Genomic DNA, 23,560 nt, shown 5'->3' with positions numbered 1-23,560 from the left:
GTGCACTGGTCCCCCTGACATGCCAGGACACCAACCGGGCACCCTAGGGGGCACTGCAGTGGACTTCAGAAATTGCTCCCAGATGCATAGCTCCCTTACCTTGGGTGCTGAGCCCCCCAACCCCCCAACTGTACAACACTACCACAGCCCTAAGGTGTGAAGGGGGGGCACCTACATGTGGGTTTGGTGGGTTTTGAAGGGCTCACATTTACCACCACAAGTGTAACAGGTAGGGGGGGATGGGCCTGGGTCCGCCTGCCTGAAGTGTGCACTGCAGTACCCACTAAAACTGCTCCAGGGACCTGCATACTGCTGTCAGGGAGCTGGGTATCACATTTGAGGCTGGCATAGAGGCTGGCAAAAAATATTTTAAAGTTTTTTTTTTTTTTTTTTTTTTTAGGGTGGGAGGAGGTTAGTGACCACTGGGGGGAGTAAGGGGAGGTCATCCCTGATTTCCCTCCGGTGGCCATCTGGTCAGTTCGGGCACCTTTTTGAGGCTTGGTCTCAAGAAAAAATGGACCAAGTAAAGTTGGCCAAGTGCTTGTCAGGGACGCCCTTCTTTTTTCCATTATCGGCCGAGGATGCTCATGTGTTAAGCACGCCCCAGTCCTGCCTTCGCTATGCTTCCGACACGTCCCCGGGAACTTTGGTCGTCCCCGCAACGGAAAACAGTTGAGGGTGCCCAAAATTGGCTTTCGATTATGCCGATTTGGGCAACCCTGGGAGAAGGACGCCTATCTCCCGATTTGTGTCAAAAGATGGGTGCCCATCTCTTTCGAAAATAAGCCTGTAAGCGTATTCTGTAATGAACTCCTAAATTGTAATGCGCGCAGTTCAAAAGGGGCATGGTTATGGATAGGGAAATGGGCATTTTGTGGGCATTCCAATATTTACATGCATAGTTATGGAACATGGTCCAATCCGTGTAATTATACACGCAGAGATTTACACCATGATTTGCAATTATTCATATATTTCTACCCGTGAATGTTTTCATGACATGCTATTATCATATATTCTGCTGTAGCATTTCTATATTATTGCTCAATGATTTTGTTGTGTCAGGAGTGCTTCACTATGTTGCTTATCTCACTTTGCTGTGAGTTCATCTAAGAATGTATTGTATCCCTGGAATAGTGAGCATGGATCTCTATTCTCTCTTTCTTTCTTTGCATCTCATTTTTGACTGGACCTTACAGTGACTACACCTGTAAAATTATGATTATGTTTAGTGGGCTTGTTGATGTTTATAACTGTGTGTATCACTGTATAGACTTCCTAAAAGCAATGCCATCCATTTAAAATACAATTATATGTTCTCCTTGTGCCTTCCTTTAAGATTTATTCCTTAAGTGTAAATGGGATAAACAATCCAATTAAAAAGAAAAAAATACTAAATTACCGTAAACCCCTTCAAGCAGACATATCTATTATAAGAAACTCATTTATCTGTAAAAGAACCAGAAAACTACAGGGTGGTTTCACTTAAGAAAAATGGTATAACTATCTTGATCTGTGTACTGATAGCATTTTTTGAGCCAAGAAATACTACCCATATCAGAGTTATTGTATCCTGCCTATTTGGTTATATATACATCTCTGAGAAAGTTACGAACAGGATTCTCTGACCCCTGAGGCAGGCGCTTGTGTGCCGAAACATGGCCCGTGTCGGGTCATCACTCAATAAAGGAGGACATTGATTATCCCAATCCTGGAAGCCCAGTGTTGCTTTTTTCTTTTTCTGCCACCGTGTGTGTAGTGCATGAGCCCTTACTGCTAGTTCAATGGGTGGCGTTAAGGGCTCAGGCCATTTTTAGACACATGCTGGTTTCGGTTTTACCACATGCCCTTTTCCTGTCACATTAAAAAAAAACAAAACCCTTTTTTACAGACACGGTAAAAACTGGCCCAGCTTGCGCCTAATACCTGCACCTGCACTACCACAGGCCACGCTTTATCAAGGCTTAGTAAAAGGGCCCCCTAGTATCATCCATTAATAAATCTGAAATTAGTGGATTTCAGATCATCTGTGTCTTGTTTTATAGACCACCAGGTAATTGGAACGAAGGCCAGACAAACTTCATGGACTTCATTTCAAACACTTGTGTAACCAACTCCAATATATTAGTATTAGGAGACATTAACCTTCACCTAGAAGACCCAAACTCTTTCAACGCACGAGAATCCAAGAAATTCCTCCACTTATGGGATCTCAGGCCACATATGCAAGCAACCCATGTCAAAGGGCACACACTCGACCTCATTTCACACACTGTCAACAGACCAGAACCTAATAATAACAGATATTAAATGGATGGAAAGAAACACCATGGACCGATCACTACAAACTAAATCTATCCCTAAAATGGCAGAAGAAGGGTTCATACTGTATACAAGAACACATAACCTACAGCACAGTGGCGTAGCCAGACCTGACATTTTGGGTGGGCCCAGAGCTAATATGGGTGGGCACTAAGTGTGAGTAGTGTCTCTTGGGATACTCCTTAATAATGCCTTAGAGTGCACTTGATGATGGATTTCTAAGTAAACAGTCTGTACAACAGCTCTCCTGCATTAATATAAACCACATACCTGGTTCATGGAACACCATTTAAATATAGTGATTTTATCCCATATCTTAAACTTGACCAAATATGACTGCTATAAGGCAAACATGTCAATGGCACATATTCTTCAAACTTTGCTTTGTAGCAAATGCAAATGCCTGATTAAGCTGTATTCATAAAACAGGTAAATTCTGAAACTGACATTCCCATTATATCCCCACACAAACTACATGCACACAGAATCTTTTACATCGGTCACATGCAGAACACAGACAACCCCTTACCAACTGCAGAATAAAAGATAAAAAATTAGAAATTGCAGAGATGCCAAGAACACAGACCACCCCTTACAAATTGCAGAATAAAACACCAAAAATTAGAAATCACAGAGATGGCAAATTACCCAGTTCCAGGCTTGAGATTTTGTGCAGTCTTGATTTAAACTTTATAACCCAAATCAGTGTGGGATTTGCAGTGCCTGATTCTGCCCATGGAAATCAGTGCTGCAAGTCCCATAACAATGGGGTGGTCAGAAATGCAGGACTGTCCCAAAATCTCCAGCCTGGAAATGTAGCCCGGCATCAACCCTGCCCTTCCCCCTCCCCCATAGTTTGGCATCAGCCGCGGGAGAAAGGCAGCAACAGCGATCAAAGCAGTGGTGTACCTAGGGTAGTTGACACCCGGGGCTGGTCATTTTTTAACACCCCCCTCCAAAATTCAGTACTAGGCATACCGAGAACACAAAACACTCAGAAACTATAGAGCAATTGTAGCATACCATAAGCAGTAATTTCTACAAGTCACACAAGGAAAAGGAAAGCATCTTAAACACTACAGTAAGCACTAGCATCTTAAACACTACAGTAAGCACTAGAACATCAATTCACCTATTGTAAAATGAAACCAGACAGAATAGTACAGACCGTCGATACTGCACAGTCAATTCCAACTGAAAGCCATGTCTTTTTCACAAACACAGATACACCCTAATCCACTATAGAATAAGTAATAATAAACTTTCTATTTAGACAAAAATTAAACTGAACCCCCAAGATGCCAGACTCTGCATACAATGCAACACTATAGAAACAGAAAATGTCCCCTAGTACTGTGCAAAATATAAAGACAGCAGATGTAAATTTGAAAAAAAAACTAATACCAATCACCACTTTACAAATTAACAAATAGAAATAAAACAAATACAGAAAATAAAATAATACCATTTTATTGGACTAATACATTTAGCTTTCAGAGGCCAAAACCTCCGTCCCCAGGTCAATACAGTATAGTGCTGTTACAGTATCCTATCCTGACCTGAGGAAGGGGGTTTTGTTCTCTGAAAGTTAGCCAAAATGTATTAAAATTAGTCCACTAAAAAGATTACCTTATTTACATGTTCTATTTATAAACATTTATTAACATATCCACAATACTACTTTATCCTAAATCAAAAAAATAAAAATATATATTTTATTTACAGTTTGTTGTCTCTGGTTTCTGCTTTCCTCATCTTCTTTTCACCGTCTTCCTTCCATCCAGCATCTGTCTTCGCTCTCTCTCTCTGCCATCCAGTGTCTGCCCTCTCTGCTGTCCCCTCCATCCAATGTCTGCCCTCTGTCTCTGCCCCTTCCATCCACATCTGCCCTCTATCTCTGCTCATTCCATCCACCATCCACATCTGCCCTTTATCTCTGCCCCTTCCATCTGCCCTCTCTCTCTCCCCCTTCCATCCACTGTCTGCCCTTTCTATCCCTTCCATCCAGTCTGCCCTTTCTCTCTGCCCCTTCAATCCACCATTTGCCCTCCCTCTCCCATCCATCCAGGGTCTGCCCTCCCTCTTGCTGTCCCTTCTTTTCGGCCCCCAGTTCCAGCCCCATTATCCCACTTGCCCCTAGTTCCAGCCCCAGCCCACATCTTCCACCTGCCCCTCCTTTTATCCCACCAGTCCCCAGTTTCAGCCCCAGCCTTTTTCTCCAACCAGTCCGGAGCTTCAGCCCCAGCCACTTCTCCCTGTTCCCTTTTCAACCCCCAATCCGCACATTCAGCCCCTGCCCCTTTTCAGCCCCCAATTCCAGTACTAGCCCCCCTTATCCCACCTACCGTCCTTTTCAGTCCCCAGTTCCCTTCATCCACATGCCTTGCATTAGGATCCCCCTTTTCAACCCCAGACATGGCCCCATTCTCCCTCCTGCCCCCTTCTCAGACCCCAGACCCAGTCCCCCTTCTCCCATCTGAGCCCCACCCCACCCAGTCCCCTTCTCCCATCTGAGTCCCTCCCCTCCCAGACCCAGTCCCCTTCTCCCATCTGAGTCCCACCCCACCCAGACCCCTTCTCCCATTCTGAGCCCCCCTGCACGACCCAGAAGCTTTGAAATAAATTAAAAAGCTGTCCAATAAGTAAAAAAAAAAAAATTGTCCTTTACCTTTTAAGGCACTGCCTATCCAACTGAAACAGCTTTAGACGACAATGTGGATGCAGCAGCTCATAGGTTTGCTAGGTTTTGAGTGAACGGGGATGACGGCTGCGCTGGGAAGGAAGAAACAGACAGACCTTATTGGCTTCCTTGTGGCCTATATAGGCTCACTGCCACTCCTAGTTATTAAACCTCCTTGTTCCGATCCGGCGGAGTGTTTCTGCACCGTGACCCGGAAGTTTTGTGTGCTGGGGCCGATTTGTTGCGAAAATGAACGCGCTGCCGGCCTTGGAGTCTTTCCTGCTGTTCGAGAGAAAGTGAGAGAAGCTGGATGGCGTGTGTCTGCTGGGACCCCTTTCAGTTCCATCGGGGGCTGGAGCTTATTTGACCAACTAGGGAGGGGGCTGCGCTGCGTGATACAAATAAAAGAGCGGGGAGCTAACAAATAAAAGAGCAGGGAGCTAAGGGAAGCAGGCGAGACCTAGCAGCAGAGCAGAATCTGGACGGGGAATAAGTGCCGGAGTAGAAGCACCGGCAAGCAGTGCTGCGATGGTCTACACTTCTGCTTCAGGAACTGGCCCGCACTAATAGAAAATAATAATGTAAACGGGTTGGAGGAAGAGGACCGATAACTGCCGGCTGCCTGGACGGGCCTGAGCCGAGATTGGGTGGGCCTGGGCCCACCCAGGCCCACCCGTAGCTACGCCCCTGCTACAGCACATGAGGCCAAGTAGACTCAAAAACATTCTGACAACAGATATACAATAACGAATGGACAGCACAAACGGACTCCATATACTACCTCAAAGAATGGGATAAAAGATGCAGAAGCATACTAGACGAAATAGCACCCTTACGAACACGAAGCTCACGTAGGCATAACTCGATACCATGGTTCAACGATAGTTACTGCAGTAAGGAAGATGAGTGTTATGCATATCCTCTCCTGATGAAGTAGCGAAAGAGAGAGACTGGTTATAACTTTACTATATGAGAAAATCTTTAGATCTGATGTCGGGAGAAGCTATTGATTTTTTGATATAAACATTTTTTCATATATTTGATGATTCACCATTCCAGGAGTGGCCCGTGGGAAGCGTGTTACGTTCTTTCTTCGGATGAAGCTAAGTACTTCTCTGGGTTGTTTTTTTTTGTGAATCTTTCTAAATATCAATGTTATATTTTTTTTTGGACAAATACTCTTCCATTAGTATAGTTCTGGCTATCTATCAGAAGCCCCGGGGAACATTCTTTTTATTCTATCAGGTGTATAGTACCATCTGCTCAAAACTTTATATGCATTTTCTTTAATTAGCACACACATCAAGGCCTTCTTAACTTCTAGGCATACCCTCCTCCATTCTGCCTCCGTTACTCCCTGATTCAGGTCCTTTTCCCATGCCTCCATAAAGGACAGTTTCATGAATCTCTGACCCCTTAAATGACCATATATCCTTGAGATTCCTTTCCCCCACTGATCTATTTCCCCCATTACTTTTTCAAATGTCTCATGTTCCTTGGCTTCCTCCCTGGCCCATTCCTCTGTTAAAATGAAATGTTTGACCTGCATGTATGCATATAAGTCAGACTCTGGTATCCCATACATTTCCTGTAGTTCCCCGAATGTCCTAATTCTTCCCTCATCAAGAAGCTCATGAACCCATATTAACCCTTTTTGAAACCATGTTTGAAACACTTTACTGTCCTTTCCCCCCTCTCCCCCCCCCCCCCCCCCCCCCCCCGGGGAACCCTGGTTCCTGTATGAGCCATGCGTATGTGGATCTATTCCCTGTCCCCCTCATCTTCCTTTTCAGCATGCCCCACACAGTTAAGAGATGTGATACGAAAGGGTTCAACGTTAAACCCTTGTATGTCTGCTCTGGTATTGAGGCCCACAGCAGACCATCCAGCCGTCCTTCCCTAACTTAAATTTGCTCCAGCCTGGTTATTGGTGATAAGTCTACCTTACCCCACTCCGCTATCTGCTTTAGTTGTGCCGCCCAATAATACCATTGCACATTTGGCATTCCTCTCCCCCTCTCTTCAATCTTTCTCCACATGACTTTTTTTTTACAACCTAGCTGGGCCGCCCAGACAAAGGTCCCTATGTCTGACTAACTTTAATATTTCCCTTCTGGGGATTAGTATTGGTAGTGTCTGGAATAGGAAGAGTAGTCTGGGCAGGATATTCATTTTTACTACCGCTATTCTCCCCCACCATGATAACCAATTATTCTTCCATTTATTCAAGTCCCGTCTCACATCTCTGAGGAGAGGTGTATAATTTAAGGAATAGAGGTTATTCAAATCTTTTGGTATTATGATACCCAAATACCGGAAGCTGTGATCCGTTATTTTAAAAGTTTCAGCTGTTCCAATTCTGCCTCCATGTTAGTAATTCCCATGATCTTAGATTTATCATAATTTACTGAAAAACCCGCCACTTTTCCATACAAGTCTAATTCTCTTATGATAGGTAACGTTAATATTGGTTGTGAGACATAAAAAAGGATGTCATCAGCAAACAAGGCTATTTTGTGTTTGTGACCCCCCAGTCTGACTCCTCTATTGTCTCTAAGAGCTCTTATTCTCAGTGCCAGAGGTTCAATAGAAATAGCAAATAACAGGGGGGACAGCGGGCACCCCTGTCTTGTTCCCCTTTCTATTGGGAAGTACTCTGAATAGCCTCCATTAACTTTTATTCTAGCCACTGGGAGTGTATACATGCCCTTCACCCATTCTATAAATGCACCCCCCATTCCCATAGCTCCCATCACTTCCCACAGGTATTCCCACTCCACCCTGTGAAATGCTTTCTCCGCATCCACCACTAGTAATGTCAGTGAGTCCCCCCTTCTCTGTGCCCCCCATGAAATATTCAAAGTGCGGCAAATATTGTCTGCCACATGTCTATGAGCTATAAACCCAGATTGGTCCTCGTGTATTATGTGGGGCATTACTCTCCCCAAATGATCCGCCATAACCTTAGCTAGGATTTTTACATCAATATTCAGTAGGGATATCGGTCTGTATGATCCGCACACTGCTGGATCTCTCCCTGATTTTAAAAGGACCGAAATCCCCGCTTCACGCATACTTGGCAATGCAAATACAAATTTGCATTGCCCACCCTTACTAACAAGGGTGCCAGTTCTTTCCCAAATACTTTATAGTATTTTCCTGTATATCCATCGAGGCCCGGGGCCTTTCCCAGTTTTAACCCTAAGGACCTCCTGTATTGTTTTTTCAGCCTCCAGCTCTGCTTTGTGTGCACTCATGATTCTCTGAATATCTAACTCTTGTAGATATTCTTGCATCTTCCCTTGGGAAGCCACCTCCCCTTTAGAGTACAATTTCGTGTAGAACCGTACAAATTATTTACGTGTATCACTATCCTGGTGTAATATTTCATCCTGAGCACTTTTAATTTTTGTAATCGTATTTTGTACCTGTCTTTGTCTCAAGCTTCTCGCTAGCATTGTACCTGCTTTATTACTAAATTCAAAAAACATTTGTTTCATCAATCTATTGTATTCCATCTTTCTCATTTGTATTTTTTGCAGTTCTGTTCTACAGTCTAATAAGTCTTTAAATGTCTGTGGGTCCCCTTTAGCTTGATGCTTAGCCTCTAACTGCCAATGTCTATCTGGTTAGCAACTCATGTGCCTCTCGTTCCCTTTTTTTTTGGGGGGGGGGGCTCCCAGTCGTATGAAGTGCCCCCTGACTACTGCCTTGAGGGCATCCCACAAAATCCCCTCTGTCACCTCCCCGTTGTCATTAACTTGTAAATATTCTTTTATTATGTTTCACACCTCCTGACAGTCCTTTTCTTCTGCTTTCTGTTTCATTTAGCCTCCATACTTTACCCCCTATCTCCTTTCCCAATTTACCCACTACTACCCACATAGGAGCATGGTCAGACGCATGTATACTTTCAATCTCAGTTTCCTTTATTGCCCCCCACAGTGACCGGCTGCACCAGACTGCATCAATCCTAGTGTATGTTTGCTGCGCATGAGAGTAGAACGAATATGTCTTCTGTCTAGGGTGCTGTAGTCTCCATACGTCCACCAGGTCTAATTCTGTCATTAATTTAAGAAATTTACCCCTGTGCTGTCTGGCTCCCTCAGCCCATCCCATAGAGTGATCTAAATTTGAGGCCATAAAGTTGAAATCACCCCCCAATATTATCTGACCCTTCCCAAATAAGCCTAATTCTGACCTTATGGATTCAAAAAAGACAACTTGTCCACTATTGGGGCCATATATATTAATGAGTGTGATGTATTGATCTCCAATTTTCCCTTTAACCGCCAAGCATCTTTCCTCTTTCCCTTTAAATATTTCCTCCTGAACAAATCTTAGGTGTGCTTTTACAAAAATGGCTAATCCCCCCCCCCCCGTTTCCCCCCCTTGGGGTCTGCCAAAAGAAAACAATCTCCCAATTGTTTATACCTTATCAAGGGTTCATCTTGTTTCCTAATGTGAGTTTTCTGTAACATAATCACATCCCACTGCAACCATTTTAACTCTTTAAATATAATACTCCGTTTCCCGGGGTTATTCAGACCATTGACATTCCATGTTCCTACCCGTAACCCTCCCCCACATCCCACCACCCCTCCTCCCCATCCCAACCCGCTCCCCCCCTCCCTTCTCTCCCCCACCCCTTAATATCTCCCCCAACCGGCCTTCTTCCCTTCCTGCCAGTTCAATCCCGAAGGAAGTACGCCCTCACCAGAGATAGGCTCCCCTTGCCCGTAGTCCCCTGAACTTCCCTCCCGTTCCCAGTCCACACTCCACCATTCACCCCTCAAACCAATTATATTCTACCCATTTATACTAGATCGACAACACTAAAACTCTATCACAGTCCCCTTAATGTCTCTCAACCTACATAATTCAGTCCTCTCCTCAATCTTCAGGTCCTGTACTCGTTACCTTCTGCTGGAGACGTCCCTTCTCCCCTCCTATTTTCTTCCATCCTTGTTGCTCCACAGTGGCTGCTCCTTGCTTCTGGTGCTGGGCTGTTCCTTCCTCTGTAGGTATGTCCTTGCAGCCCAAGTCTCTCAGTATCTTCCAAGCTCCCTTGGGTGTTTGAAGCTTCCGATGTTTATCTCCCACTGTGATCTGTATTCCAAATGGATATAACCACCGATATCGCAAACCGGCCTTCTTCAAATATTGTGTTATCTCCTTAAACTCTCTTCGCCGCTGCAAAGTTATTCTGGGTAAATCTTGAAATACCTTCAGCTTGCAGTTTTTCCACACAATTTCACCCTGTGAGCGAGCTGCTTTCCATACCGCTTCTTTCACACCGAATTCGTGGAAGCAGGCTGATCTCCTCTCCACGGACCCAGACTCCGGTGGGCCCTATCAATAACAATTTGATCCAGCCCTTTCTGCTCTGACCCAGCGGTTCCTTCTTTAAGAATTAAGATGCATAGTTCTTGCACAACCTTTACTGAGTCTTTAAATTGATCTTCCGGGATGCCTTTAAAGTGCAAGTTACTCCGTCGAGATCGATTTTCCAAGTCCTCCACAGAGAATTCCATTTCCAGTCTCAACTGCTGTTCCTTCTTAAGTGCTGCCCGCAGTCACTGCACTTCTTCAGCCATGCTGTCCACTCTTTCCTCAGTCTCTGCTACCCTGTTTCCAATTTCTTTCAATTCCTCATGGAGCTCTGCCACTGCTGTTTGGATTCCCCGTCTGGTAGCTATCATTTCTGCCTTCAGTTCTCTGAACCATCGAGCTATGTCTGTTTTACTTAGCTCTGCATCACTCACTGTAGGCTCCTCGGGGTCCGGGTCAGATTCGGAATCCCCGGCCGCCATTTTTCCGCCTCGTGTTGCCGCTCTCAGACCAGCGTTCTTCCCCATTCCTGGCTTCTCCGCCGTATATTTAAATTTCGCTAACCGCTTTCGTGCTGCCATGCCTTTAGACACCGCAAAGTGCCTTTTGAGGGGAATCGCTCAAACTTCATGGAGGTAAGCTTATTTTCAGCTCCAGTGGATTCAGAGCCCCGCGATCAAGCAACCATCTCCGATTGCTGATGTCACTTCTTCTCCAATCAAGGCTTAGAATATTAATAAAAATTAAGAGGGTTTAAGGAGAGGGGCTTTAAGGAGGAGATCTCAAATAGGTGCAGGAGGAGGTGGTATTTGAGGAGGGAGAGAGAGGGGGTAGTATCTGGCTCTGTAAGGAACAACCAGATGTCTGAGGCTGACGATACTGAAAATGCTGAAGTGGAGTAGTGCTCTCTCGCTCATATATAGACACACACACACACACACACAGAGTCAAGGATGAGGAGGTGGGAAATTGATGAGAGAAAAAGTTCTGCACTAAGTCTTGTTTCCATATATTGAAGTTAAATATGGTAGTTAGTAAAGTTCCACTATTTGTATTCATACAAAAACTTTTGACGATAAAGAGATAAATTACAGGAAAAAAATTAGATGAGTTGCAAAAGAGCACCTACTTTTATGTGAACTGCATGTAGACATTCCTAGAGGCATAATTTTGAGTGAAACAGGGCAAAGTTACAAAGTATGTAAATATTTTATAAAATAGGTATACGCATGGGGGGGCCATCTAGTTTTAGGTGGCAGGAAGTTGCATAAATTGCAGAATTGTAGTCATTTACGCATTTAAATGGTCTCTTGTAAAATATCAACTAGTGGAAAAGCACATACCATGATTTGCTAGTAGGTGTGCACATGGGTGGAACTTAAGCAGAGCCTACAAGTACATATAAAAATTATAGAATTCTACCATTTATGTGTGTTCGTGATAACATAGGTGTTGATATTTACACCAGCTATAGGGCTAGTGAAAGTGATTACACCTTGATAATCACTTTCACTAGCTTGATAAAGCTGTGATATATGTGCATTTTTGGCCATTTGCAGTAGTGTTCTATTAAAAAAAAAAGTATGCATCTACTGTGTTTATGGAATAGGCTTAAAATAGGTGCCATAACAAGTACCTAGTTACACCCTGTTATAGAATTACCTTCATATTATACACACACACACACACATCTTTTTTTCAAAGCAGAAGTAAATGTGTGCACGAGGATTTGTGCACTACTGAGGTTGTTAAGGTACCTGTGTTGTCTTTTTAAAATAAGCTCCTTTTCCCAACTTTGACCTAGGTGCCCTTGCTAAAATTACCCTCTCTTATGTGCATAATTTTGAAAATCTAAAAATTATGCATGTAAGCTCAAACTCTGTCCCAGGGAACTCATCTGCTTGTCATGGGAAAATGTATGCGTGAAGTAGCATTGTGTGCATACATTTACCTGAATATACTGTAATCAATTTTATTGCAAGCCACTTCCACATGTAAACCTCTGTTTTCTTATGTAGCTGGTTTACAGTTTCCTTATGTAGCTGGTTTACAGTTTCCTATATATTCACATCAGTAGTTTAAAATAGCACTTTTGTTTGTTGTATTTATAATGCTTTTGCAGTATTCTTCTGAATTATTGTAGGTGTCTGAATTTTGAAAATTTGCATTGTATTATTTGTAGAATTTGGATGTATATTCTTAAATGCTCTCCTGATCGAGGCTGTCTAGTTCACATTAACTAAAAGCTTGTGCATTTTTTCTGCATTAATTGGAAACTGAAGACCAGGCAATTGTCTCTGAAATAAATGCTGCTGTCTTAGAAGCAAGCATAATTTCAATAGTTTTGCATAAGACGATGTGAGATATCAAACATATAAACGGCAAGTGACCGACTCACCTGCAAATGCACAGTAGAGTCAAAACGCTGAGAGTGTAGAAGTCCAAGCCCCGCCTCCACCAGCAATACAGCCCAATAGGGAGGAGGGCTTGGGCATGGGCATGGAAATCAGAGGAGGAGGGAGCAGGGAGGGAAGGAGGGGGCGGAACTGAGGGAAACAGGCGCAGCGATGGAGAACAGACGACACGACAATGGCAGAAAGAGGGGGGCAACGCCAGGGGACGGCGAAATGGCGGCGGCGGGGACGGCAGGGCACAGGAGGTCACAATCGCGGTGGATGGGAGCCTGAGGATGGAGGGTAGGGGAGAGAACAGTTGATGGACACGGGTGGATGGACAGATGGGAGGGGGGAGAGGAAGGTTGCTGGACATGGGGGGAGAGCAGGGGAGAGAGCAGGGTTGGTGGATGGGGGAGGCCATAGGAAAACAAAAAACTAGCCCGTTGTTACGGGCTTAACGGCTAGTTTTTAACAGATTAGATTAAAAATGTTCTTCAAAAGGGTGGTGATAAATGCACGCATACCAATTTTACTGTATTGGATTATGCAACATGTTAGCCAGCCTCTGTTGCTTCATCTGTTTAAAGGTTCATTTTCTCTTGTTTGGCACAAATCCCAGCAGAGGCATTCAGAATTGTGGTTAGCTACATGAATGAATTCAAACTTTGGAGAGCTGTTAAGTAAGTAGGGCTGGATTGCTGCCAAAAATAAAGTTCCTTATATGGGGTCAGGGCAAAGCTGTGATTCAGTGAGCCCTGTATTGTTTAAGAAACATACTTGAGAGAATAAAATGCCAGACTTCCAATTCTACCAGAATAGGAAGTAGCAAAATAATGTGCAGGTTTTACTAATGACAGTATAGTGCAAAGGGAATGTTGCTGTGTGTAGTTAAACTATAGAACTGGAAGTTGGACCCTTTGACCTTCACAGGCAGCTTGTGATGTAAGAGACCCAAGTAACTGTCAGACATCTGTTGTCTACCTGCCCTTATTTTGTAAATGGTTTAATAAGATTAAATAATTAGTAGAATAACCACATGTTTGCCTTGCAACTAAATCCTGGAATTAAATGACCCGCTGAGTGAAAAGGTACCAAAAGTGGGGTTACAAATAACAGAGATAAAGGCTATACATTTTGGAGAGGTAAATTTGGGCAACTTTTGAAAGTTTTGTATACTATAAGGTCAGTAAATTTTTTTCACAACTTTGGATTACAGAGATATATAGATATTTTCAGTTTGCTATTTTTCAAATGTGATTTTCCAAAAAAAGTACTTTTTATTGATAAATGTCTCATTTGTTAAAAAGAAGTAATTAGGCCATACCTGAGGCTGAAATTATGCAGGTGTATGCAGTTGATGTCCCGCTTTCTTGTGGTATAAATAAATCACATACCCCGCTTTTGGCACCTTTTCACTTAGTGAGTCACAAATACATCCTTTGGACTTAGAAGAGACACCCCATTTGATTCATGACAGCCATTTCAAAATTACAGCTACAATGAAAACCATTTTACTCAGTGAGAATCCTGCATGTTAAAATATACTATAACCTAAAATATATTAAGAGGTTATCTCCTTTACGAATCAAACTCAAACGTTGAAAATAAGGAGAAATCAAATAAAGAGCATCAGTGCGTCTGAATGTGGAAACAAATATCACAATTGTAAATGAGGAAAAGGCCTCGAGAAGTCCCCAGCCTAAATACTAGCTTCGGGGACTGGACTTACTCATCATTGGCCAAAAAACCTCTTTTTTTCTCTTTTTTTATTCTCTTTTTTTTATCTTTTTGTTTTCTTTGCTTGTCTAATATGAAAAGTCAGTACACAAGGTTACTTAACTTGCTTAAGTCGTTCTTATGGCTGTGCGGATCCTTAGTGCACCGCGGCCACGACCTACGATGGCCGCCGTTTCGGAAACCTGCCTCAGGGTTCTGTGGTCCACGTGTTAACCTAGTGAGCAGAGAAAAAAACATTACCAACTAAGGCAATCGATAGAAATATCCCAAAAACTAACTACTACTTGCTGCTTCTGCACTAATCAGTTACAAGAAGACAAGGCAAGACAAAACAAAGCAAAATGGCCGTTCTATATAGCCGGCCACGTCAGACGCCGAGCTTAAACATGGCCAATCGGCTTGCAGGAATCTATTGGTGTATCTCAATTTAAGACCTACTATCTCCTAAATCTTCAAAAGATGTTCAAAAAATATATTCAAAGGATATTCAAAAAATATATTTTTGTAAAAATTGTGTTCTTCAGAAAAAAATGTATGTTCTTCAGAAAAAAATGTATTCTTCAAAAAAAAAAAAAACCCCCCAAAGATGGGGCATCTTGGAAACTTTACCCATCTTTGCCCAGACACAAGTGAGATTTGCCTATAGCCGTTCCAGAAATTTAAAAGAACTGCTGTGCCCTTCAGCCCCGCCAGCACGAGATGAAGAAACAATGATCTGGAACGGACATAAAAAGTGCAACACTTGTAGCATGTGTCAAATCATGTTGGAAACTGATAGATTTATACATCCACAAACAGCCGTAGAATACCCATTAAGAATAAATACAAACTGTAGATCTAAATTTGTTGTTTACTGTATAATGTGCCCCTGTAATAAGATCTGTGTGGAGCAGACTACACGCTCACTAGTTACACGTTTGACAGAAAACAAAAGTACCATCAAGTTGAAGAAAATAACATTGCCTCCAGCCGACCATTGTGATTCGTTGCAGCATACTTTTGAGCAGCTCAAATGCTTAGTGCTACAGCAGGTTGAGCTACCTCGGAACCGTATTGGTTCCAATAGAAAACACATACTTCTCCAGAACGAGCAACGCTGGATATTTCGCCTAGATTCGTTAGCACCTAAGGGTCTTAACGGGAAAATAGAATGGTGCCATTTTTTCTGAAGAACATATATATATATATATATATATATATATATATATATATATATAATTTTTTTTTTAATACATTTTTTTCTGAAGAACACAATTTTTACAAAAATATATTTTTTAAATATTGAATATATTTTTTGAACATCTTTTGAAGATTTAGGAGATAGTAGGTCTTTAAAATTGAGATACACCAATAGATTCCTGCAAGCCGATTGGCCATGTTTAAGCTCAGCGTCTGACGTGACCGGCTATATAGAACGGCCATTTTGCTTTGTTTTGTCTTGCCTTGTCTTCTTATAACTGATTAGTGCGGAAGCAGCGAGTAGTAGTTAGTTTTTGGGATATTTCTATCGATTACCCTAGTTGGTAATGTTTTTTTCTCTGCTCACTAGGTTAACACGGGGACCACAGAACCCTGAGGCAGGTTTCCGAAACGGCTGCCATCGTAGGTCGTGGCTGCGGTGCTCTAAGGATCCGCACAGCCATAAGAACGACTTAAGCAAGTTAAGTAACCTTGTGTACTGACTTTTCATATTAGACAAGCAAAGAAAACAAAAAGAGAAAAAAGAGGTTTTTTGGCCGATGATGAGCAAGTCCAGTCCCCGAAGTATTTAGGCTGGGGACTTCTTGAGGCCTTTTCCTCATTTACAGTTGTGATATTTGTTTCCACATTCAGGCTCACTGATGCTCTTTATTTGATTTCTTCTGAAAATATACTATAAAATAGCTATAGAATAAAATATAAAATATCACCACCCCCTCTTTATTTCTTTGTTGCTTTTATTTATGTTTCTTATATGCCTACTACTGTATTGTGTATTTGTATTTTACCGAACCGGAGCCTGCCTCTACGGTATTGTGTAAGCCACATTGAGCCTGCAACTAAGTGGGAAAATGTGGGGTATAACTGTGTTAAATAAATACATAAATTATTCAACAAGCTGAATGTAGAAAATCACGTAACCAGTTTGTCATTCTTCTTGTTGTAAAAAGTATACTTCACAAGAACAACTTCTAAACATTAATTAGTTATGTATTAACAAAAAATTATTTCTTTTTCAAAAATACAATTTCCTATAGGATTTTCTTACCCCAGTCCTTTGCTTACAGGCAAATACACTTCCTGGATCATCTTTGAATCTGGCTTCTTCCCACATGTATGGCAATAGATTGAATCCTAATTCATCTCTGGCAGCTCTTATAGCTCAGTCTGAAAACAACCACACAGGTAAGCTTGTGAAAACCACTTAAAGGTTGTGTTGCTGACTCAAACTATATACCCTTGATTAATTTTATTTGTAACCCTCACTGTGGTTGTGGTTAATAAATATCTATAACATATAACAGTTTCACAATTTTGGCCTGAAGAATCACAGTTGGATGTAAACACACTGCTGTGTTACAAAATAGCTATGTGGAGTTTTTAATCCTTGAAATCCTAATGTTTAAACAGAGCCATCAGCAGGCTTGAATGCAACATTGTGTACTGTGATTTTTAATTCATGTGTTCAATTTGATGCAGTAAAAGTAAAATAATGCTGAGTTTTATCATGTGTGTCAAAAAAGCCTTTACTGGATTCTTCTGCAGATTTAAGCAGGTATTGCATTTAGTTTTATTCCATCCTTGAGGATTTGTTGATATGTCCAAGTCTTCATGCCTGTTTGGGGAGAGGGAATTGGTTTAGCAGTTTACCAATAAGTCTTCGCCCTCTAAGATGTTAGAGTTTGTGTGACTCAGAATAGAGGGCAGGGCCATGCCTAGGGTCTCTGGCGCCCCCCTGCAGACTATCAGTTGGGCCCCCCCCCCCCCCCCCCCCCCCGTGTGGCACAATATGTCAGCAATATTCTTAGAAACAAATTGCTATACATTGCAAAATAAGATAGCAGATGTAAATTCTCAAAGTGGACATATTCCAAATGCTAAAATGTAAATAAAATGATTTTTTTCTACCTTTGTTGTCTGGTGACTTTCTTTTTCTGATCATGCTGGCCCAGTATCTGATTCTGCTGCTATCTGTCCTCTTAACTCCATTTCCAGGGCTTCCTTTCCATTTATTTCTTTACTTTCCTCCTTTCTTCTTCATTTCTTGCTCTAGATCCATTTCCAGCCATTTCTCCTCTCTCCCTGGGTCCTGCCCTCCCATCCATGTCCATCCTTGTTCCTCTCTGCCCTTCCCTCCTCCATCCATAGCCAGCAATTCTCCTCTCTCCCTTCCCCTCCATTTCCAGCAATTTCTCCTCTCCCTGGGCCCTGCCCTCCCATCCATGTCCATCCATGCCCCTCTCTGCCCTTCCCTCCTCCATCCATAGCCAGCAATTCTCCCCTCCCCTCCATTTCCAGCAATTTCTCTTCTCCCTGGGCCCTGCCCTGCCCTCCCATCCATGTCCATCCATGCCCCTCTCTGCCCTTCCCTCCTCCATCCATAGCCAGCAATTCTCCTCTCTCCCCTCCCCTCCATTTCCAGCAATTTCTCCTCTTCCTGGGCCCTGCCCTCCCATCCATGCCTCTCTGCCCTTCCCTTCCCTTACCTCAGCTCCGTGCCCTGGGGCCTTTAAATCTTTTACCTCCAGTCGCAGCAGCTGCTGTTCTTTGAGCGTTGCGCGGCGCTTACAATCTCTAGGGAGACACTCGAGAGCAATTTGATTAGGTCCAGCTTCGCTTTCCCGCACTTCCGTTGGCCTCGGCAGGGGTGCTGTGAGGCATGGTCAGGTGGGTCTTTTACCTTGGTTTCGCAGTTCCCGCTCTGCAGTTTTGTTTTAAAGGACAGTCGCGGCTTAGCTCAGGCTTTATATGCTGCCAAACACCTCTAGCGGGTGCGGGTTTAATGGGAATTTTCCCTGGGTTGGGAGGTATGTTTCGTCTCCCATGTTAGAGCCTGCATTTGCGGCAGTAGGGAGCACGTTTTATAGCAGTCACATGTGCAGTGCGGGCCGTTGGCTCTTTACTGTTATCTGCATTGCTTGCAGGCTGCTTCCCTGCCTCCTATAGCATCTGACAAGACTTTTGTTAGGAATGCTTCTTATTTCTATGTTAAGTTGGCTATATTAGGCTTCGGTTCGGGCAGGGACTACTCTAGCTGCTCGGGGATTCAGGGACCTGGCTTGCCCTAGGTCCTATGCGTGCTGATTTTACCCTAAGTTTAATTTGTCTTCTCCTACTCCTACTAAGGTTTGTTCTCTTGCTCAGAGCAGTGCTGACCAGACGATGTGTGCTGGGCCCCTTGGTGCTACTGTTAGCTCCATGGGGCTGGAAGAATGGTTCCTTTGGGGTTACTGGTTACAGTCAGGGTAATTTTGCCTTTGCTTTTGACATCTATGAAGTCTCTTCAGGTGCACTGGCTATACATGGTTATAGTCTTGAGGTAGCAGGTTTACAACCTACGTCTCTGGCGCACGGCTGCTTAGCCTTAGTGTTAGAGTGGTCAATCCAGCTCTCTTGCATTAAGCTTTTCTTTGTTTCTAGTGGTCCTTGGCATGACTAAGGCAGCTGGCACTGTGTTCGTGTGCTGAGGGTCTAATAGCACCTTAGAGCGGCTGTCGCTGTGTCGTCTTGCCTCTCTGGAGCTCCATGGCGGGGCCTGTGAGTGTTCCACTCAGTCTCTGGGCGTTCCGCCATTGCTGCTCCTGTAGAAGTGGAGTCCTGCTCCACCTTCGGATGTTGAGCTCTGTTCTGGCTCAGGGAGGTCGTCTGTTTTCCCTTGGAAACTTCCCTTGTCCGAGCATCGAGCCTTGCCCCGTCTCTCGGCAGTTGAGCATTGCTCCCTCTGCGGAGGCCTGCTGGACTCTGATCCGTCTTCGGCCGTGGGGTACTGCTTCGTCTTCAGAAGTGGATGCCTGCTCCTGCGTCGGACATGGAGGCCTGCCCCGTCTTGGGGCGTGGAGCCCTGCCCCGTCTTGGGGCGTGGCGCCCTGTTCCGTATTAGGGCGTGGAGCCCTGCTCTGTCTTCGGACATGGAGCCCTTATATGGCTTCGGGCGGGGAGCCCTCCTCCGTCTTCAGATGTGGAGCCCTGCTCCGTCTCCCGACGTGGAGCCCCTGCCCCGTCTCCGGGCATGCAGGCCTTGCTCCGTCTTCACACGTGGAGCCTGGCCTCGTATTCTGTAGTCCGGTTACATCTTCGGGCTCGGACCCGTCTTCAGGTATGGAGTCCGGATCCGTCTTTGGTAGTTCGACTTCGGGCGTGGAGCCCGACCCCGTCTTTGGATGTGGAGTACGGATCGGGCTTCGGGCGTGAAGCCCGGATCTGGCTTCGGGCGTGGAGCCTAGCTCTGTCTCTGGACGTCTGGTCCTGCAGCCTGGAGCCACGATCGGTTTCCGGGATGTCAGGAGTGTTGGCCTTTCTCTGTTTTCAGTTGGATAGTCAGTCCCGATGTCATCTGCAGATGTTTGGTTCTACTCTTTCCCAGATGTGGAGCTTATCTCCGAGTAGCTCCCGACGTGGGGCCCTGCCCGTCTCCCGACGTGGAGCCCCTGCCCCGTCTCCCGACGTGGAGCCCCTGCCCCTTCTCCGGGCATGCAGGCCCGGCCCCGTCTCCCGGCGTGGAGGCCCTGCTCTGTCTTTGCACATGGAGCCTGGCCTCGTATTCTGTAGCCCGGTTTCATCTTCGGGCGTGGAGGCCCTCCTCTGTCTTTGCACGTGGAGCCTGGCCTCGTATTCTGTAGTCCGGTTTCATCTTCGGGCTCTGACCCGTCTTCGGGTATAGAGCCCGGATCCGTCTTTGGTAGTTCGACTTCGGGCGTGGAGCCCGACCCCGTCTTTGGATGTGGAGTATGGATCGGGCTTCGGGCTAGAAGCCCGGATCCGGCTTCGGATGTAGAGCCCGGAACCGGCTTCGGACGTGGAGCCCAGCTCCGACTCTGGACGTCTGGTCTTGCAGCCTGGAACCACGATCGGTTTCCGGGATGTCAGGAGTGTTGGCCTTTCTCTGTTTTCAGTTGGATAGTCAGTCCCGATGTCATCTGCAGATGTTTGGTTCTACTCTGTCCCAGATGTGGAGGTTTTCTCTGAGTAGCTCTGGCGTTGGGTGGGACTTCCTCCCTGGACAGTTCCAGATGCCGAGTCTTGTCCTGTCTGTAGGGAATTCCGATTGCCGGATCTTCCTTTGACTCAGAACAGATCTGTACGTAGAGCTTTCATTCTGTTCAGTCAGTTTTTCTCATTGAGACTTCTTCGTCTCCGGTCAGCTACGGGCGCCGAGCCTTGCTCATCATCTGGGGAAGGGGCGTTTGGTCTAAGTCCGCCGCTGAGAGTCGCTCTCAAGCAGTGCCCCGTTTGGGCTGACAATGTCTGCCCCTTGCAGGCCATAATTCTTGCCCTTTTGGTCTGTGGGGCAGGCTCTGTTCTGTCTGCGCAGCCCAGCTTTCTCTCTGGCAGTCGAGGTTCGGCTGTTGGGATGGACTGATCCTGGCGGGGGCGAGCTTCAACTCTGTTCGCGGGTTTGGCTAGTCTTGCTGGAGATTGGATTTATTCCCCGCTCCTTCGGGGCCTATTGACGGTATGTGGCCATGGGGGCTGCTCCGGTTTTCAGTTCTTTTCCTTCTTCCTTTGCCGTCAAGGCGCCTCCGCCTCCATGGTATGCTATGGCTCTTCGGCTGGAGTTGGGCAGTGCCTCGCCTCCACAGGTTGTTCAGAAGTTGGCCTCTGCCATTCCTCCAAGCTTCCTTTGGGAGGGGGGGGGGGGGGTCGGAGTCTGGCAGATGGCTTTAGCTCCTTTTTTCAAGAGTGGAGTCTGGACACACTTCTCGGTGTGGGTATATCTTTCTGCCCTGTTCCTCTTCTGGTCTGACTCATTCCTTGTCTGTACAGCTGGCTTATTTTTCAGCCAGACAGATCTTGCCCTTGAACATTTTCACGGGTTCGGAATCTTGATTTCCTTTGGTCAGCTTTCCAAGGGTGGCTGACCTTGGGATCATTGCTAGTAGTCTCATTGGCTCTTTCGGATGTTGGGGTTTTTTGGTCCAGCTTCGGTCAGCTTCGGCTGGCTAGACTTGCTCCTTTCCAGGGGAGTGAGCCTATTCTTCGCTCGGGTATCCTTTGCCCGGGATTGCTTAGTCTGCCCATTTTTCTAGCGGTCAGCTATTGTACCGGCTCTGGGTACTGGGTACTGGACCCTGTCCGGCGTCGGCTTCTCGGGTATTCCAGTAGATTCGGCTTCTTGCTGGCCGCCAGGTCTCCTTCATGATGGCAGTCATGGCTGATTGGTTTTACTTGGTGGATGACTTCCTTGGTCGGGTTTCCCCTGTGATAGGTGGCCGAAGCGTTCTTCCTCGGGGGGAGTTCAATGTTCTGGTCCTTGGGGCTGTATTTCTCTGGGTTTGGTGGCACAGAGGTCTTCACTTGTGCTGCCTCTCTTCTTCAAGTTTGACATCAATGAAGTCTCTGGAGGCGGCTTCTGCTTTTGTGATTTCCCACCCAACTAGGGGACTGCTTTGGTACATCCCACTCATCTCTGGATTACTACTACTACTACTTAGCATTTCTATAGCGCTGCCAGGGTGGAACGCTATGGAAGGTAAAATTATGTCTTACCTGATAATTTTCTTTCCATTAGTCCCAACAGATCAATCCAGAGTCCCGCCCTTCAATGATTTTGGTTGTTGTAGGTTCCTTGTAAAACAATGACGCGTTTTGGACTACAGTTTGCATTTTGGATGTTTCCTTCCCGCAGGAGCGGTGGAGGAAGAGCCTCCATGTGCTTTATAGAGGCAGGAGTAGATTTCATTTTGGATTTATTCCTTTGCTTTTGTATCAACAATACTGAGGCTAAGATGGATGCACAGGTCCACATATAGGAAGTCTCTGAAGTTCTACCTCCATCTGCTGGTAGAGGGACATAACCCACTCGTCTCTGGATTGATCTGTTGGGACTAATGGAAAGAAAATGATCAGGTAAGACACAATTTTACCTTGTTTCCTTAAATTTTTTTTTAATAACTTGTTTTCTAGGAGCAATTACATCCATTTCAGCATTTAACATCTTAAACCAGTTTTCAGCTTGAGATTCCAATAATTTCATTAAGAAATCCTCTGGAAATAAATTACAAAGTGATGAGAGAGTTTCTGGATCAATTGTACTCAACTCTCTCTTGTAAACCACATCATCTTGATTCAGTTGAGTCTCTACATGCTTAACACCCACCACAAATCTTTTTAAAAAAATGATCTGTCCAGGAGTATGAGAGTACCCTAAATTCTCCGAGGACAAGCAGGCTGGACATCATCACGCATGGGTCGTTGTCCGCGACGGCCCAGGAGACCGGGCTTTAAAAGCAAAACTTTTTAAAAATTCTAGAAATGACGGGTGCGCGGGGACAACGCACCGCGCATGCGCAAGTGACTTCTCGCCCGCGACACCCGCGCGCTTCCCTCAGTTCTCTTTTTTCTGCTTCACGAGGGGGTAGTGTTTTTTTCGCTGCTCCTTTGCATATTTGGCCCAGGAGAATTTTTTCGCGTTTATCGCGCCCTTTTTTCTTCTTTTGTTTTGATTTTTCTTCCGTTATTAGAAAAAAAAAAGAAGTTTTTTCCTTATTTTCTTATTTTTCCTCATCTTTTCTAAGTGTCCTTTCTTTTCGTCATGGCCGCGTTCCTTTTTCGTGCCCTTTTTCTTGGCACAATCAAGTCATTTAATTTAGCGGCTGCTATTTTCCTGCCCATGTCATTGAAGACTTCCAGCGGCTTTAAACGCTGTACTCGCTGCAACCGGACCATCTCGTCTACCGACCCTCATGCGTGGTGTCTCCAGTGCCTCTGGCCCGATCATCTTCCAGCTGCTTGTAAGCTGTGTAAGTTAATGAAGAAGAGGACCCAGGTGGCTCGAGAGGCTCAGCGCGAGAGACTTTTTTCGGATTGGTCCTTCGACTTCTGCATCGACATTGGTACTGAGGTCGGCGGCGGCTACGTCGAGGGAAGCAGCACCGAGAGTCCAGGTAATGGCTGC

General features: G+C 45.0%; 1 protein-coding gene across 1 annotated transcript in view; it reads left to right on the top strand.

Moving 5' to 3' along the window:
• The window catches only part of MLLT10 (MLLT10 histone lysine methyltransferase DOT1L cofactor), a 763,568-nt gene that overhangs the window by 487,120 nt on the left and 252,888 nt on the right, over nt 1-23,560 (top strand). The window contains exon 12 of the mRNA XM_030199437.1: nt 16,734-16,851. Coding sequence (XP_030055297.1) covers nt 16,734-16,851 — 118 coding nt within the window. The remainder of the gene's footprint in view (nt 1-16,733; nt 16,852-23,560) is intronic.

Source organism: Microcaecilia unicolor, chromosome 1 (assembly GCF_901765095.1).
Source record: "Microcaecilia unicolor chromosome 1, aMicUni1.1, whole genome shotgun sequence".
Classification (NCBI taxonomy): Eukaryota; Metazoa; Chordata; class Amphibia; order Gymnophiona; family Siphonopidae; genus Microcaecilia; species Microcaecilia unicolor.
This window is presented reverse-complemented; position numbering and strand designations above follow the sequence as displayed.